General features: G+C 38.8%; 1 protein-coding gene across 1 annotated transcript; it reads right to left on the bottom strand.

Annotated features, from left to right (window-relative positions):
- Nucleotides 1-1,802: 1,802 nt before the first annotated feature.
- Nucleotides 1,803-13,915, bottom strand: LOC126952878 (vascular non-inflammatory molecule 3-like). The gene is given in 9 exon segments (XM_050788005.1): nucleotides 1,803-2,044; nucleotides 2,723-2,896; nucleotides 3,560-3,698; nucleotides 3,700-3,949; nucleotides 5,726-6,020; nucleotides 7,745-7,815; nucleotides 7,818-7,936; nucleotides 13,476-13,606; nucleotides 13,703-13,915. Coding segments are annotated over 9 exon segments (1,521 nt in total). The 3' UTR covers nucleotides 1,803-1,915.
- Between the last annotated feature and the right edge of the window lie 5,879 nt (nucleotides 13,916-19,794).

Genomic DNA, 19,794 nt, shown 5'->3' with positions numbered 1-19,794 from the left:
TATCTCAGCAAGGGGAATGCGGCAGGAGAACAGGGTGATAGTGGGGAGAAGGTCAGCAAGAAAACATGTGAGCAAAGGAAACTGTGTCACAAATCAGTTCAAGGGAAGGTACTATGCCTGGATGTGCACGTAGGCCAGAGTGTAATAAAGAGTAACAGAGCAGCGTTGCCACCAGCATGTCTCGCCTCCAGCCACAGGGCGGTTTTCTCCTATCTCAGAATAGAACAAATGTACAATCGGGTTTTATACCGAGACATTCCATCCCCAGGGGCATGCAGGAGACAGAGGCCTTCCTCTTATCTCAACTACAAGAGGCCTTCCTCTTCTAATCCTCCTCAGCACATACCCTTCACGGGTGTCTGGCTGGGGGACAGTCGGGTCTTTTCCATCCCACGAGGCCATATCTCAGGCTATCTCAGTGGGGAGAAACCTTGGACAATACCCGGCTTTCCCGGGTAGAGGTCCCTGCGGCTTTCCACAGTGCATTGTGCCCCTGGTTAATCGAGAATGGAGAATGGCGATGACTTTTGCCCTGCATACTGCCTGTAAAGATATTATTAACAAGGCACATCCTGCACAGCCCTAGATCCTTTAAATCTTGATTCCATACAACGCATGTTTCTGTGAGCACAAGGTTGGGGCTAAAGTTACAGATTAACAGCATCTCAAGGCAAAACAATTATTCAGGGGACAGATCAAATGGAGTTTCTTATGTCTTCCTTTTCTACACAGACACAGTAACAGTCTGATCTCTCTGTCTTTTCCCTACACAGGGAGGTGGAGGTTGCAGTGAGCCGAGATCGTGCCACTGCATGCACTCCAGCCTGGGCAACAGAGTGAGACTCCGTCTCAAAAAAAAAAAAAAAAAATTCCATTTTAAGTATCCATTTTCCATGTAAATAGAATGCAAGAGTCAAATAAGTCATGACTAAAGGGACAATACTAGCTAAAAAGTTGTTCATAGTTACTTTAAAAGATGTCCTTATTCTTTAACTTCCTGTATCTTAATTGGCTAGAATCAAATACCCTCTGTGTATTCAAAGTTCATCCTGTTATTTACAAATGAAGAGTATTAGTCAGGGTTCTCCAGAGAAACAGAACCAACAGGAGAGAGAGAGAAAGAGATTTATGATAAGGTATTGGCTCAGACAGTTATGAAGGCTGAGAAATCCCGCCGTCTGGTCTGCCATTTGCAAGCTGGAGATGCAGGAAAGCCAGGGCTGTCGTTCGAAGGCCTGAGAGCTAGAGAGTTGATGGTGTCAATTCCAATCCAGGCCTGAAGGCCTGAGAACCAGGAGCACATGAAGGCAGGAGAAGATCTCTATCCAGCTCAGGTAGTCTGGCAGAAAAAGAATTCAAACCTCTTCCTTCTTGTTTTTCTCTTCAGGCCCTCAAGGGACTGGATGACGCCTATCCACATTGGGGAGGACTGTCTGCTTTACTCAGTTTACCAATTCAAATGCTGTTCTCTTCCTTGAAACACCCTCACAGACACACCCAGAAACAATGGTTAACCAGCTATCTGGGCATCTCACAACCCAGTCAAATCAACACATAAAATTAACCATCTTATGATGAAAACAACACTTGCATACCTTAGTGCAGTTACTGCAAAAGGATTTTTCTAGGCCCTCTGCCCATTTAAATATATGCTCCACTATACATATACATACTTACATATACTTAAACTCACATACATGGAGGATGAATGCAGCTCCCACGAATGAACCTGTGCTATACCAAATACGTAAAATGTGAAATTTGCACACACACTTGTTGCTTTTCAAATCTGCTTAGGTTTATTCTATTTGTTTCCGTAAGTTCATGCCATCTCTTCTAAACAGACACTAACGGATCTCTTTTTTTTCTTCCTCCCTTAGCCAGGCTGATCCTAAAAAGGCTCTGCTAAAGGAGATCACTGGAACTTCCCAGGTCCCTGCCCTAAGCATGGAGGGTCCTTCTCTAAGACTCTTCCATACAGGGCCATAACTAAGACAGGCAAAGGGGCTCCACTTCGGCTCCTCAAGCGTCCATCTCTTGAAATCTGGTCAAAGAAAACAAAGGATTAACTTCAGTGCAGAGTTTAGGTTACAGCCTAGATCCCTTCTCTGGCAAGATCACTCCTAAAGCAGTGTAGAATGGTAAAAATCACACAGGATTTGTGTTGGAAGACCCAGGTTCATGTTTCAAGTCTGAAAGTAGAGGGGCTTTGCTTAAAGTACAGCAAACAAATTTGTTGCACAGGTGGTCAAATAAGATCATGTATAAAAATATGTTCTTCAAACTCATGAAACACTATCCAAAATATTAGTTATTAGTATAATTATAACAACTTCTCAAAATAGCATACCCAGAAAAGAAGTTGTAGATGCATTATTTAATGTATTTAATTTGCACCTTCTACACCATGCAAATGACAACATTATTGCCATTATCAGCAATCAATATTTTTGTTTTAGCTTCTCTATGAATTTACTGTTGCCTTGAATATCAACATCACATTTTTGTTAAAAAAAAATGAACCCCACATTCTCCATCACAGCCTAATGGCAATCTAAAACCACAACTTGTATTCCATATCATAGTTCCCACATCTTTAAAGTGTTTCTTGTGGAATGTGAACCACGGTATTGCTATACTCTCATTATTGCAAAGATTTTCTTTATGCTGCTCTACCCATCTGCTCTGTTCGAAGGAATTCATCATCCTGCACACCTCCTACCTCATAATGTCTTTCAGGGGCAAGCTGACTCCCACTTAGAATGATCTGTGGGAAAACATAATGCATTCCGAATGTGCCACTGAGAGAGAAGTCCTCAAACCTGGTAAAAGCTGACCCCACAGCTTCTCCATATGTTTCCAGGTCAGTGGTTTGACACTTCAGTAATGTGCATATCTATGGAAGAAAAGAAAAGAGAAGGAGTCAGAAACCTTGCAAATAGTTTCTCAGCTAAATAATGCAATTTCAAACTATAAAGGAATATTTAAATGGCCTCATAAGAAGTATTTTTCCAACTGCAGGTAACAACTTATTAGTGAATCCTAAAATCAATTTAGTGGGTCAGGATTAGCACTTTTTATACTGAAGTCAAATAGAATTTTAAAAATCAGAGTCCATTGCACATAATAATAGCTATTTATAACCCTATTTTAAATTATTTCATAAGCTACTTCAATTAAATATCTTTTTTTTATTCAGTCACACATCTACTTGGCTACACTGGGTGATGATATAAATTATCCTTCTTTCTCTGGATTTAGTTGAAGACAATTTGAAAAACACTGCTCTAAAGTAAACTGATGGAAAAAGAGAACACACAGAAGTTGCAGCTTTTGAAACCTGAACCTGGCGTGCTGATAACTAATCAATTTGCTTTATGTTTTTGCCTTGCAACTAAAACAACTAATTCTGTTCTTGCTAAGACTGAACAAATAATGTGTTCTGGGGACAAAATTCAGTGATAACATTACTAATTATAAAATTAGCTAAATCCAGCCCAATTTTCAAAGAAAGGCAATGATGACTTAGAATAAAAACTAATAATGAGACCACTCTAACATATTTAAGCATTTCTAGCTGTAAGTAATATTGGCCTTCTACTGTGTGCAGTCCATCAAAAGCACCTAGGGCATAGACCTCATCTGCTCGCTTTTTAGACATCTTGTAAGTTAAGTGACAACGCAGATCTTTCTGGCAAACTGTAATTTCCTGGATTTCTCTTAAGCTCAGTTAAGGTAAACTCATCAAAATAAATCATCCCCGGAAAATCTGACTGCTCAGAGGAAAACGGTTTGACACTGCTGGCATATGCATGCCAGTCAACAGCTTCAGGGTAGGTGGGCTCACGGCGAGGCTGAGACTTCGGGTCTGATAGCAACAGCTGACCACTCTCTGTTTCCATGTCATAGTGGTACACCTTGACTGCTTCTGGGGTGTAGATTCCACTCCCTACAAGCAACATACAGAAACACAAACATTGGTTTCAGATTTGTTATGGTAACCAACTAATAGAATATTCCCATGTGGAATTAAATACAAAGTTATTAAAGCATATTTTTAAGATAGATAAGGAGTTAGTTGTTACATTGGCCTAAGTTCCAATTTGACTGTGTGTCCTCCATAAGGTACTACTTGCACTGAAATTATCATTTGACATGGAGGGCATAGTTTTAAGCCAACTTAGCAACAAACTAGAAAATCCCCCAATGTGAAGAATAATTTTATCTCTCCACTGACGATTTAGTTTATTTGTGTTTGGGATTTGTTATTCAACAAATAACAAAGCAGTTAAGAAGGAAGCCTGCATTACTTTGAACATGGATATTATAAAGGAGAAACTCTAAAAACCTGATTAAGTTAAAAGTGATTTTTATCACTTCGACAAGTTTTTTTTTTTTTTAATGCCTGAAATACTTGTATTTATTTGTATTTTTTTTTCCAATTTTCATTTTAGTATAGAAGGGAAATATGTGAAGGTTTGTTACATGGGTAAATTGCATGTTGCTGGGGTTTGGTGTGTAAATGATTTTGTCACCCAGGTAGTGAGCATAATATCCAATAGGTAGTTTTTCAATCATCACCCTCCTCCTACCCTCCTGGTAATTGTCAACTTAGTTGTCAACTAAGCCCTGGTGTCTATTGTTTCCCTCTTTGTGTTCATGTGTACTCAATGTTTAACTTCAACTCTTAAGTGAGAACATGTGGTATTTGATTTTCTGTTCCTGTGTTAACTGGCTGAGGATAATGACCTCCAGTTGCATCCATCTTGTTGCATAGAACATTATTTCATTCTTTTTCATGGCTATGTAGTATTCCATGGTGTATATGTATCACATTTTCCTTATCCACTTCACTGTTGATGAGCACCTAGGTGGATTCCATGTTATTGCTATTGCAAAAAGTGCTGCAATTAACATACAAGTGCATGTGTCTTTATGGTAGAATGTTTTATATTCCTTTAGGTATATATCTATTAATGGGATTGCTGGGTCGAATGGCAGTTCTGTTTTAAGTTCTCTGAGAAATCTCCAAACTGCTTTACACTGTGGCTGAACTAATTTACATTTTCACCAGCAGTGTACAAGCGTTCCCTTTTCTTCACAACCTTGCCAGCATCTGTTTGTCTTTTATTTTTTTAATCATAGCCATTCTGACTGGAGTGAGGTGGTATCTCATTGTGGTTTTGATTTGCATTTCTCTAATGATTAGTGATGTTGAGCATTTTTACATGCTTGCTGGCCACGTGTATATCTTCTTTTGAGAAGTGCCTGTTCACGTCCTTTGTCCATTTTTTAATGGGATAGTTTGTTTTCTGTTTGTTGATTTGTTTAAGTTCCTTATGGATTCTGGATATTAGATCTCTATGGAATGCATAGTTTGCAAATATTTTCTTCTGCTCTGTAGGTTATCTGTTTACTTTAAACAACAAGATTTATTTCGATATTACTAATGCACATTGGCTAGGAAATTTCTTAGAACTGGCTTTGATTTTTTTATGTGACTTCCTCCAGCCCCAATTTCCTTTCAAGTAAAATTGAGATAATAATGTTTGCCTCCTTTATTCACAAGGACAATGAAGTTTCCTTCAGTAGAAACAAATGCTGTTATTAATTTTGTGATCTTAAAATTGGTAATAAAGTTATTAAACAAAAGTGTGTGGCTTGAAAATCAATGAAGCCTTTTTAAGACTGTCACTCCCACTTGGCACATGCCCGCATGAGTTACATGTCATGTGCATGCTGGTGTTGTGGGTATTTGCAGCAAGTAGATTGACTCCCATGGCCTTGGCACATGCTGAATGGAAGGGAACAGCCGAGAGGAGGGGCAGCATGTTGTACCATGCTATGGGGTAGAGAATGCTGTCAACTTGAAACTCATCCACCACCACCACCACAGCTTGGTCATGAGAAAAAATGTCAAAGCAAGTAAAAATGCCAGACTTCCCAAAGGGAGTGTCAAAAGTCACAAGTTCTGAATCCTTGGGGAAATAGAATTGAATTTCAGGTGCAAAAAGGTTGTACTGTTAATAAAAAAGCAAAGAAGAAGAAAATTAATAAGAAAACTGCCAAATAGATGTGATCAATTAAGTCTTTCCCCATTTAATCTTTCCTCCCATGTATGTTGACTTGCAGGTTTAAAACTGTTACACATAGGCCAGGTGTGGTGGCTTACGCCTGTAATCCCAGCACTTTAGGAGGCTGAGGTGGGCGGATCACTTGAGGTCAGGAGTTCGAGACCAGCCTGGCCAATGTGGTGAAACCCTGTCTATACTACAAATATCAAAAAAATTTAACCAGGCATAATGGCATGCGCCTGTAATCCCAGTTACTCGGAGGCTGAGGCAGGAGGAGCCCCTGAATCCAGGAGGCAGAGGTTGCAGTGAGCCGAGATCACGCCGCTGCACTCCAGCCTGTGCAACAGAGCGAGATTCCATTTCCAACAACAACAACAACAACAAAATAAAACTGTTACCCATACATTTGTAAAAATCATGCCCACTATACCACCATCTATAAATTTTCTTACTGTGACATTAATCAAAAAACTTTATCTTTTTTACAACCAATGTACATGTACAAATGATATTTAAAATGTGAAAATTTCTATCTTAAAATCACAGGTTGAAATCTTGAATCCTACACTTCTCAGATTGTTTTCCACTGTATTCTTTAAATTTCAACAGCACTACCATGTTAATAAAACAAACTTTGTCATGTGTCCCAATGATACTGCCAGGTTTTTAGAAGTGAAGTGAAGTCCATTGAAAATTAATTTAGACAATGCAATTGTTACATATTATTAATTAGTAAGCCATTAGTAACTTTATTTTATTTTTCAGCCTGGTTCTTTTTCCAAAACTCCACTTAACCTGGGCTCAGGAGTACAGCTTATGTTTTGCTCAGGTTTTTGTTTGGCCTGTTGTGTGCATGCGTGTGCTCTGGGGAGAGCTACTTCCCATCTCTGTGGTCCCTGGAGGCCTCTTGCTTCTCCATTCTTCTCCCATGTGGCAGTCTATCCTTCATCCTTTGGTGGTTGGCTCAGGAAAGGCATGTCAACTAATTGAATCAAGGAGTGATAAAGCCTTTGCAGGGTTCTAGGAGGGAGAAATATACCCTTCCTGTAGATTTTGTTGATAAAGATGTGAACTGCGTGTTGCTCCAGCAATATGGCTTCTAAAAGGAGAGTTGCCCCAAGAAAGAAGCTGTAACAAAGGGCTAGGAGAGCTAGAGGGATGGATGATAATTTTGGAGCCTCTGAGTGTCAGACTGCACTGAAATGAGATCTATCCTTTCTATGCTACAATTTTTACATGTGCATAAGCAAGAAGTTGTCCGTATTGTTAAAGCCATTTTCAGTTGAGGTTTTGTTTTCATTGCAACCAAAAAAGTCCTAATGGAATATATGGTAGCTTAGTATGAAATGCTAACAAATTGGGCTAAAAAATGAACCTGATATTAAATCATGAATGAAACAGAATTTTTACTTCTTTTTCAGAGAACATTAAAAGCTTTGTGTGGTTATTGTCACATCCATTTAAATACTCTACCATATTCTGTTTAATGATAAATGGAAACCCAGAACCTTATATGGAACTGAATTAAATCTCCTTTTCAACTATGATGTAATAATTATAAGATGCATCTACAACAGTTCTCTTCCCAGCATTCAACAAGCAGACACACATACATACCACAAGCACACAAAAGAAGTAACAAGTTGAGCTAAGGCACAAGTGATTCTCACCTTATGGTAGCGTGCCACCAGTTTTCCCTAAGAATCAAACACCACATCAGTGTTGTATTGGTAACGGCCATCGGGGGACACTGAGGGTCACTGGCATTGCATGGCTTCATGTCCCCAATATTAGCCACAACATAGATAGAGTTGTCCTTGGCCAGGCAGCTGAGTCTTTGTTGCACTGGTGTGTTGCCAAATCTAATTCAATAGACATTTCCTCAAACTTACTGTATTTTAGTGATTTCTGAAATACCAAAGTGATACTTTATTTGCCCATTACCCATAACACAACAGCTCTAGGTCAAGAAGCAACAGAAAATATTTTAAAACTCTCATGTGACATAGGGTTTATCTTCCTGAAAGCTAACCTAATTTACTATGCCAAACTCCAGATTACAGTACAAGACTGAAGGAAAGAAAAGATGGAAGAGGAAGAGGAGGATGAAAAGAAGCAGCACATTCTCTTATGAAGTACTCCCAGGAAGATAAATGAAGCGCTTGAAATTTAGCAGACTCTGCAAATGGAGAGGACCTTTTCTATAATCCAAGCCATAATTTGTACAAGTTTGCTGATACGAGATGTGGTTGGAAACAGAAATGCCAGGTGACAGTAAATAGTTTGTACCCTCCAGATTGTCTTCTATAGAAAACAAATATAGCATTAAGTAGTGGAAATGTTAAAAATTAAAATAAAAAATAAAAAGCACTTCACTGTGCTGGCTCAGTTTCCTCATCTGTCAAATGTAACATAATAGCTTCCTTTCTGCCTTAGTGGATCCACATGAGAAATCCTGAGATAAGTACAGACATGAAATTGTTTTACCAAGTCCATCCATATTAAAGATATTTATCCTTGATATAAGAAGGGAATGTGGCATGGTGATAGCTGGCTTCAAATATTTGAAAGGCTTAATTTATAGGAGATGGGTCATATGTGTGAACATAGCATAGAGTGCACGAAAACAATGAAAGGAAGTTAAAGAGAGGCAGATTTTAGCAGAAAATATGATAAAAAAGGTTCAGCAACCAGCTCACTCTGTCAAATAAATGGATTTGCTAGTCACTAAAATCTTATTATAATATGGTGCATCTAAGCCCTTAGAGTCCATTCCGTTAGCACAGCTTAAAGGACATAGCTGTTTTAATTACGGCCAATCTAATGACCAATTATGAGATCAAAAGCCTTCCTTTTTTCACATATTTGCAATGCAAATAGTAATGCCAACTGCATAAATTGAATGCAATAATGTGTATAGTACACCAAGTACAGTTCTTGGAACCAAGTAAGTGCTCAGTAAATGAACATTGCTATTATGGATTGTGTGATTAGAGGCCATTCCATGTCTCTCTGTGATCTCACAGCCCTTCTGCAATTGAGGTTAAACTAACCTTTGAATAAAAAGGACACTTTAATGGCCTACTGGTTTAGACCTTTTTGTTTTATTTTCTTCTAAAAAAAAAACAGAGAAATATTACTAATATTCACATTCATTAAGACCTTTAATAAGTTTATCGTGTCCTTTGTTTAATTTTTCTTTTCTTGACTAAATAATTTGAGTTATTTAATATTTCCCACTAGTTACTCATGAAAAAAGCCCATGGAACTCTTTGACATGTCAGCATTCTAAATATTTAAACACGCAAGGATGACCGCATGACTCTCTATTATTCTCTTTAGGGATAAATATCACTAGGGAGAAAACTGACTTTCTTTTCCGATATTATCATTATATTAAATACTGGATTTCTCCTTTTTGTAACACAAAACTGAAAGGGTGTCATTTGAATAAGTAGGTGTAAGAGTTCATAATGTTGAAATTTCATCAGTCACTTACTTTCCCCACCTAAAATAATTTGTCTATAGCTAATTATCAGAATTATGGGTCTCTTTCCCCTGGAAAAGTCAGTTTCATTAGCCCAGTCAAATACAGTACATTTTAGTGTAAGTCTCATGAATTGCAGCAAATAATGATTCATTCCTTCTTGTTCTGGGAAACGCCTCATAAGCAAGTAGATGTTGAGTCACAGTGACATGGTTTCTGTAAACACAGAGCACGCAATGTTTAGAGAATATTTTTCCAAAGGTAAAAATCCCAGAGTGAGGCTTGACTCACATAGCTGAGCCTGAATGTTGTACCATTAAGCATGACTTTTCACTTAACTTTACATAGCTAAAATTATCAAAGAAGTTTCTCTTTTTGCACAATAGATGTAGTTCTAAACAGGTGCATGCAAATTTAAAATTAGCAAGTTAAATAACTTCTTAACCCATCAATTTTGCTATTTAAAGAAATAATCTTAATCTATTTTAAACCATTAATACAACTAAAATAATCTATTTCATAAATATCATATTAATTATGCATATTTTCTTTAAGAAAGTTATGCCTAAATTACATCTACTAATAATTACTAAAGTTTCTCAAAGGACAAGAACACAAAGAAGTTCAGACTCAGTCCCTTCTGCTAAAAAAAGGAATAGTAACAGCTAGCCTTGGACAGTGCATTACAATGTACAAATTCCATGTGTATTACTTCATTACTCTTGTCTACTCTGTAAGAGAATTAAGACAAGGACTCTATTATCCTTGTTTTACAGATAAAGAAATGGAAATGTTAGGCATTTAGGTTACATCACTCAGCTAGGTGGTCGTAAAATGTGGTCGCAGAAGTCCTGTACAATTTCCATTTGCCATATTGATTGCATTGTAAATGATAGTGATAGCAAAGCTCTTTGGAAACAGGCTCATTCATCTTTTTACTCTTCCTATGAAGAAGGCAGGTGTCTGTGGATGAACCAACTTACTTGTATTTGGGACACAGGTTCTAGATATTACAACTCTTTCACTTTGTTCAAACCCAGTTAAACACATTTACTATAACAATTGTGTGTATACCTACTATATATATATATATATATATATATTTTTTTTTTTTTTTTTTTTTTTGAGACCGAGTCTCATTCTGTCACCCAGGCTGGAGTGCAGTGGCATGATCTCGGCTCACTGTAACCTCTGCCTCCTGGGTTCAAGCAATTCTCCTGCCTCAGCCTCCCAAGTAGCTGGGATTATAGGCATGCACAATCACACCCAGCTAATGTTTGTATTTTTTAGTAGAGACGGGGTTTCCTCATGTTGGCCAGGCTGGTCTTGAACTCCTGGCCTCAGGTGATTTGTCTGACTCCACTTCCCAAAGTGCTGGGGTTACGGGCGTAAGCCACCGCACCTGGCCTATACCTACTATTTGTTTTAAGACAAGGTCTTACTGTCACCCAGGCTGGAGTGCAGTGATGCAATCATAGCTCACTGCAGCCTCAAACTCCAGTGATCCTCCTGCCTCAGCCTCTGGAGTAGCTGGGATTATAGGTGTGCGCCACCACACCTGGGTAATTTTTTAATTTTTATTTTTATTTGCAGATACAGGATCTGGCTTTGCTGCACAGGCTGATCTCAAAGTTCTGGCTTCAAGCAATCCTCTTGCTTTGGCTTCCCACAGTGATGGGATTACAAGTTTGAGCCACCACGCCTGGTAACAGCCACTTTTCTTTTCTTTTCTTTTCTTTTTTTTGGAGATGGAGTCTCGCTCCATCGCCCAGGCTGTAGTGCAGTGGCACGATCTCGGCTTACTGCAAGCTCTGCCTCCTGGGTTCACGACATTCTCCTGCCTCTGCCTCCGGGGTTCACGCCATTCCTCAGCCTCCCAAGTAGCTGGGACTACAGGCGCCCACCACTACGCCCATCTAATGTTTTTGTATTTTTAGTAGAGACAGGGTTTCACCGTGTTAGCCAGGATGGTCTCCATCTCCCGACCTCGTGATCTGCCCATCTCAGCCTCCCAAAGTGTTGGGATTACAGTCGTGAGCCACCGCGCCCGGCCTCACACTTACTGTTCTTGAAAGACAATTGCAACAAATAACCAACCAGTCATCAGTATCTCAAGTCACTTACCAAACAGGAGATATGCCAGATGATATACATTATGAAATGTAAGCAGTATCTGCAGATTCAACACTATTTCTTTTCTGGGTTTTTTTTTTTTTTTTTTTTTTTTTGAGAGCGTCTCACTCTGTCATTCAAGCAATTCTCCTGCCTCAGCCTCCCGAGTAGCTGGGATTACAGGCAAACACCACCACACCCAGCTAATTTTTGTATTTTAGTAGAGATGGGGTTTTACCATGTTGTCCAGGCTGGTCTCAAACTCCTGATCTCAAGTGATCCGCCCACCTCAGCCTCCCAAAGTGCTGGTAAGCAAAAAGAACAAAGCCTGAGGCATCACATTACCCAAGGCTACAGTAACCAAAACAACATGGTACTGTTAGAAAAACAGACACACAGACCATAGAACAGAATAGAGAACCTAGAAACAAAGCTGCATACCTACAACCATCTGTAGCTCAAACAAAGTTCACAAAAGTAAGCATGGGGAAAGGACTCCTTATTCAACAAAAGATGCTGGAATATCTGGCTAGCCACATGCAGAAGATTGAAACTGGACCCCTATCTTTCACCATATACAAAAATTAACTCAAAATGGATGAAAGATTTAAATTTATAACCTCAAACTATAAGAATCCTAGAAGAAATCTAAGAAACACCATTCTAGACATCAACCTTGGAAAATAATTTATGACTAAGTCCTCAAAAGCAATTGCAACAAAAACAAAAATTTACACATAGGACCTAATTTAACTAAAGCACTCTGTACAGCAAAAGCCAACTATCAACAGAGTAATAGACAACCTACAGAATGGGAGAAAACATTTGCAAACTAGGCATCTAACAAAGGTCTAATATCCAGAATCCATAAGGAACTTAAATCAATAAGCAAAAACAAAACAAATAACTCGATTGAAAAGTAGGCAAAAGACATGAACAGACACTTCTCAAAAAAGGACATACAAGCGGCTGACGAACACATGAACAAACACTCAACACTTATCATCAGAGAAATGCCAAGCAAAACTACAATGAGATATCTCTCATGCCAGTCAGAATGATTATTAACAAAAAGTCAAATAATAAAAGATGCTATGGAGAAAAGGGAATGCTTATACACTGTTGGTGGAAATGTAAATTAGTTCAGCCATTGTGGAAAGCAGTTTGGAGATTTCTCAGAGAACTTAAAACAGAGTGGCCATTTGACTCACAATCCCATTACTAGGTATATGCCCAAAGGAAAGGAAATCATTCTACCAAAAAGACTGATGCACTTGTATGTTCATCGCAGCACTTTTCACAACAGCAAAGATATGGAATTAACCTAGGTGCCCAAGAAAGAACAAAATCATGTCTTTTGCATCAACAAAGGACATTATCCTCAGCGAGTTAACACAGAAGCAGAAAACCAAATACTGCATGTTCTCACTTATAAGTGGGAGCTAAGCATTGGGAACTCATGACCATAAAGATGGGAACAATAGACACTGGGAACTAATAGAGCGGGGACAGAGGGAGGAAGGCAAGGACTGAAAACCTTTCTATTGGATACTATGCTGGGTGGCACGATCATTGTACTCCAATCCTCAGCGTCATGCAATTTACCCATGTAACAAACCTGCACATGTACTCCCTCAATCTAAAATAAAAGTTGAAATTACAGAAAAAAAAAAGGAAGCATCTACATCCTATGCCACAGATTGACTATTTATCAACACAAGTACCAGTCAAGTTCAGTGAGTTTACTGTTGGTGTTTTACAACGTCACAAGTTTTGTTTAGAAATTAATTATATGACATCACCTCCAGGGTTCTCTACATGGAATCCAGTTCACTCCAGGGTCTGGTATATCCTCCAAATAGGGGTAAATGCTCTCCCTGGTGAAGACCCAACCATAGATTCCATCTTCTGGGGTCACAATGATATGTGCACCCTGCTCAAAACAAGTGGGGCAAAAAAGTTTCTCATGAATTCCAAATACTCTTTTATCAAACTGCAAGTCTCCTTTACAAGTATAAAAGGGTAATACCTGCTTCGCTGCCAGCTTAACTGCTTTCTCCAAAACATCTATGTTCTTGTTCATCAGGAGCAAACCTTCTTCTTTTGAAACAGGTGTTTCTGTTCTGTTTGGTAATATCACTGTATGCTCATATACTGCAGCACTAAAAGTGTCCAGCGCACCAACACTCAGGGCAAGGAGGGCAACAACTGCCACACATTTTGGAAAATATGATCTAATCATAACTAAAATTTAGTGATCTTTGAAAAACAAACTCAGATTCTTAAACGTTTTGTTTCACTGGAAAAACTACATTAAATCCCTTCCAACATTGACTTTATATTTTCTTACACATACATTACACAACACAGCATTGAGAAAGGATGCTGTGCAAGAAAAATGAGAGCCAGGACATAATCGGATTGACCCAAGTGTACAGTGCAGTTGTTGACATTGTTCAGAGTGAACTGAACACTAAAAGAGTGAGCCAACCAGATGAATTCACCCCAGTCCAAAACACACTGGCAGTTGAAGTCTTTTTGGTTTTTTTTTTAATAAAAAAAGGTTTTCCTGGTAAGCCAATATTTCTATTAAAAGGGCCAATATTGGACTGTTCCAGAAGGTAGTCATCATAGCAACAATTTGTTGAGCACTCTACTTATATATTTATATGGCCATTTCCATTTGAAAGGCCCTTGTTCTCCATCTGTCTAAGTTCCAACTCCCCCTAGAGTACTCCCAAATCCACCCCAGTCCTAAGTGATATTTCTGAACTCCTATAGCATTTTTTTCTGTGCTGCTGAATGTCTCTCACTCCTTGCTGTTGTCTTGACCTTTAATTTAAATATTATACCAATACTTAATATTGTATATGCATGTTTTTTCTTCTTAAAGAGATTAAAAAGAAACTTGATGTTTTCTTTCAGAACATCCATGTCCAATAAACATCTAGATAGAGATGGTGTATCCTGGGATGTGGCCCCTGGAGGGTAAGGGAAGTGTCCTGCTCACTGTTGAACCTCATCACCCCGGCACATGTGTGACAGATGGTGAAAGCTCAATATATGAATGAATGTTGAATGAAGGAATCTACTGCCTGATGAACCAGTCTATTCCGCCTTTGAACATTGCCAATTTTAAGAACTTTCTTTCTTGTTATTGAGATGCAATTTACTTCACCTGTGTTCTCCAGTTTAAACCTGCTTCCATTTGAAGACTAATCAATAATTCAAAAAGTGTTAAGTTCTCTCTCAATTCTTTTATTTTTTAAACATATCATCCTTATAAGTCCCTTAAGGGCAAGGTCACATTATAATTCTCTGCTGCTCTATAGAATTTTATACAGTGCTAAGCTCTGTAAATGTTTTTTGATTAGTTAAATTCAATTCCCTCACCTAATTTTGGATTGAATCCCCTTGTTTGAATATGAGTTAATTTAAAATGTAGAAATTTTTTTTAAGGTTTAAATCTCTGATTCTAGAACAATTAACACTGCTTCTCCCTCTTGAAATTCTTTCTAAGGTCTAAGGAAACTTGTAAGTTATGGAGATTTGTGTCTATTGAGTTTGGTTTGGTTCTATAATTCAAAGTTCCTTGGTTTCAATAAACTTTTCCATTATCCAAATATTTCTGCTCCCAGGTACCCCATGGTGTTTCCTGATACCATTTCAGGGCATAAGGACATATGAACATAAATTCAGCCCTAAATTCTGAATTTATGTCTGACATAATTTATTTTCATCAGACATCAGACATAAATTCTTTTCAAAATAAATTTCTGAGGAGATGAGGGAAACCATGTAAGACAGATGGATTGATCTGATATGAGAAGAAAACAATTTTCATATTTCGAGTTGAAATTCTAACTCTTTTATTGGTTCACCTGAGTTTCTGAATAGAACCAAAAGGAAACAAATAGGAATTCCCCTTCATTCTCCCAGTCCCTAGTTCCAGGAAATGTACCAGCTTTTTATTCTGTTGAAATCAATAGAAACTTGAGTTATATATTTTATTACCCAATGTTGTTAGTAACGCCTTTGTTTCATAGGTGTATAAGGCTTGCAGATACAAATTATTGGAAACACTGTATTGGTACATAATCCTTACGACAGTCTGGCATTATTGTAGGACTAAGAAGTTTAGAGTCAGAAGTTTTGTATTACAGTAAATATAATTCTTCTTTTAAATATGTAAGGGACACATTTTAAAGGAGAGAAGAGGTGCTGAAAGAACATCTCTAAGAGTGTATTGGCTTTCCCCAAATCTTTATTTCTAACACTCATTGTAAAACCTCCTCTCCATTCTCCTTATCAAGATCCTGACCCCATGAACAAGAATTCCTCTTTCAGGCTCTCCATCAGCCTCTGTGATCCCACTCCTCCCACCCTAGCCCTCAATACTGTAATCCATTAGCGTTCCCTTGACCATTGCTATCATTAATTAAGATACTTCCCATGCATATGTTGAATCAAAGCAGAGAGTAAGAGCTTTCTTTCTCTTGGTTCCATTTTATATTTTGTGTTCTTAGCTAAAAGTACTCTTCTTATAACATGATCACTGCTGCTCTGATCCTGGAATGATTCTGACCAAATCCTGCCATTCAAGCTCAAATCTATTGCCTCCCCAGTCTTGTTGCTATTCCCTTCTCTAAACTCTGAATGCACTTATGGCCAGTAGCCACATTGTTGTTCACTGTTTTTCAATCCCTTACTCTACCTTCTCACCTGGCCCCAGGTTTTTTCTACTTAATAACTTCACCTATCTTCTAACGAAAGGATAATGACTGTGTCTCTATCTTTAGCTCAAACTTCTGTTCTGAACTTCAGGCCTATTTATTCAACTCAGAAGAGCTCCCTTCCACAAGCTCCCACCAGGTATCCACCCACCTGCCAGCTATCTGGACCTGTAAATACTGCCTCCCCCTATCCTTACTATAAATGACTGCTCTTGACCCTATTTAAGTCTAGCCCCTATCCTTGAGCACTGGATCCCAAGGACATTGCTCTAGAAGTTAGGCCCTCTTACTTTTTTGTTTGTTTGTTTTGGAGACAGGATCTCACTCTGTCACCCAGGCTCTAGTGTAATGGTGCAGTCTTGGCTCACTGCAACCTCCACCTCCCAGGTTCAAAAGATTCTCCCGCCTCAGTCTCCCAAGTAGCTGGGATTACAGGCACCCGTCCCCACACCTGGCTAATTTTTGTATTTTTAGCAGAGACGGAGTTTTACCATGTTGGCCAGGGTGGTCTCAAACTCCTGATCTCAAGTGATCTGCTCACCTCGTCCTCTCAAAGTGCTGGGATTATATGCATGAACCACCATGGTTGGCTTTTTATTTATTTATTTTTTTTTTGGAGATGGAAACTTGCTCCATCACCCAGGCTGGAGTGCAGTGGTGCAATCTTGGCTCACTGCAACCTCTGCCTCCCAGGTTCAAGCAATTCTCCTCCCTCAGTCTCCCGAGTAGCTGGACTTACAGGTGCACATCACCGTGCCTGGCTGATTTTTGTATTTTCAGTAGAGACAGGGTTTCACCATATTAGCCAGGTTATTCTCGAACTCCTGACCTCAAGTGATCCACCCACCTTGGCCTCCCAAAGTGCTGGGATTAGAGGCATGAGCCACTGTGCCCAGCCCCGTTACTGTTTATCACCAAATTTTCTTTCTCTATTGGATACAATAAAGAAAACACAAGTATCCTATTATATGTTCTATAACTATCTGGTAATATTTTCTATCTAAAAAAAAAAAAAAAAAAAAAAAAAAAAAAACCTTCTTGATCTGACATCCTCTTCCAGGTCCTGCCCCTTTCTCAGCTTTATTTTACAACAAAACTCCTTTCCACCATGGCGTGTACTCCTTGCCTCAATTCCTGTCCTCCCAACAGGATTTTACCCCCATGATTTCATTGCCTTGTCCAGTTGCCATTAATCTCCCTATTACTAAGTTCAATGGTCAGTTCTCAGCCTCATCTCACTTAACGTCTTGGTAGTATTTGACACAGCTGCCATTATCCCATTCTTAATGTACTTTCTTCTTCACACTCTTTTGGTTTTCCTCTTTCTTTCTTCTTGGCTTTTGTATTTGTTTACTTTGTTTTGTTTCTTTGGACTTTTTTTTTTTCTGGTTTCTACTCATGATCCCTGACTTGGCAATATTGGTGCACCCTGGGGCCCCAACCTTTGGAAGTCTTCTGTTCCAATCTACACTCACTTCCTAGGTGATTACATCCATTTCATCTCTTTAAATACCATCTATATATTTAACATTAGTGACTCACAGATTTATATATCTATCTCAAACCTCCCTTGAGAACTCTAGACTCTTATGTCTAGTAACAGTCTACTCAAAATCTCCACTTGGATGTACGAAGGCTTATCGGATCAACATGAACAAAAGTGAGCTCCTGACTTTCTCCTCCTGATGCTCTTTGACCAGTAGTCTTTCAGATCTCAATTAATGGCTTCTCTCATCTCCCTTTTGTTCAGGTCAAAACCCTTGGAGTCATCCTTACTTCTATCTCTCTCAGTCTACACACGTTCAAGCAGGTAGTCTTTTACTACAGCAACTGTGGTCCAAGCCATCATTATCATTAGTCTGGATTATTCCCAAACCCTCGCACCTGGTGTTTGTACCACTACTTCTACTTTTGCACAACAACAATCAGAGCCATTCTTTTAAAATGTAAGACTAATCATGTCATTCCTCTGCTCAAAACCTATCAATGGCCTGGGCGCAGTGACTCACACCTGTATTCCCAGCACTTTGGGAAGCCAAGGCAGGCGGATCACCTGAGGTCAGGAGTTCGAGACCAGCCTGACCAAAATGGAGAAACCCGTCTCTACTAAAAATACAAAATTAGCTGAGCATAGTGGCATGCACCTATAATCCCAGCTACACGGGAGGCTGAGGTAGGAGAATCACTTGAACCCAGGGGTCAGAGGTTGCAGTGAGCCGAGATCGCACCGTTGCACTCCAGCCTGGGCAACAAGAGTGAAACTCTGTCTCAAAAAAAAAAAAAAAAAAAAAAAAAAAATTATCAATGGCATTCAACTTTACTCAGAGTAAAAGGCCAAGTTCCTACAATGCCTAAAAGAACCACTATAAGCTGTCACTTCTAACAATTCCTACTACTTTTCCCATGTTCACTCGGCTCCAGTTGCATTGACTTCTTTGTTGTTCCTCAAGCATATCCCCGTACTGATTCCACTACCCTTAGGGGACTGCTGCAGTTGGCTCCTTCCTGGCTACTTTGCCTTTAGAACTTCCTCCTCCACTCCATCCTTCAAACTACCATCAAATTTATCTAGTTTTTAAACTGTTTAGTCCCTCATCGCTACTTGACTCTAAAACTCTTCAATGTGTCTTTCTCTCAGCTTCTAGATAAAGTCCTGACTTCATTTGTGTTTCAATAATCTGGCTCTGGACTATCTCTCCAGTCTCATTTTTCACATCGTCTGTCCTTATCCTTCCTCCTTGCATCCTCTTCCTCCCTAATACATTAAACACTGCCTGAAGCATACTTCCATGTCTTTGCATGCATGACTAACCCTATCTTAGATGCCCTGATTATCTTATTCTGTTTGTCTGTGACATTTTTCTGGTCTTCCAAGGTAGAATTGATCCATTTCTGGTCCTTGTATTGATCACAGCACTATCATATTCTATGCCTTTTATTATATGTATTAAATGAGATCCTTGAAAATGCTTAGCACAGTGTGAGACATATTCTAAATGCTCATTATTTAATTGCTATGCTAATGAGTGGTAATGATGATGGTGGTAGTGATGCTCTATCTCTTCTTCTAGACTGAGATCTTTCAGAAATAGAATGTTTGTTTTATTTATCACCAGTCAGCACAGGGCTTGCCTGACCTAAAGTAGGCATCCAAAAATTCATTTGACATTTTAAGATGCACAAGAAGACATGTACCAGGATGTTCAGAGAAGTTTTAGTTATAATAGAAAATAATACTAGTAATAATTGTAATAAACAAACAACTAAAAAAGTAGAAAACTTAAGTATGTGTTAAACTTGACCGTGCAACAAAAGTCCAGGTACAAAGTTCTTCAAAATGATGATGCAGAGTTGGCTAACATTGCTTCATGGTTCTGTGTTCAGCTTA

This window comes from Macaca thibetana, chromosome 4 (genome assembly GCF_024542745.1).
Source record: "Macaca thibetana thibetana isolate TM-01 chromosome 4, ASM2454274v1, whole genome shotgun sequence".
NCBI classification, from domain to species: domain Eukaryota; kingdom Metazoa; phylum Chordata; class Mammalia; order Primates; family Cercopithecidae; genus Macaca; species Macaca thibetana.
Note: the sequence above shows the minus strand (reverse complement) of the source record. Positions and strands in the feature narration are given on the sequence as shown.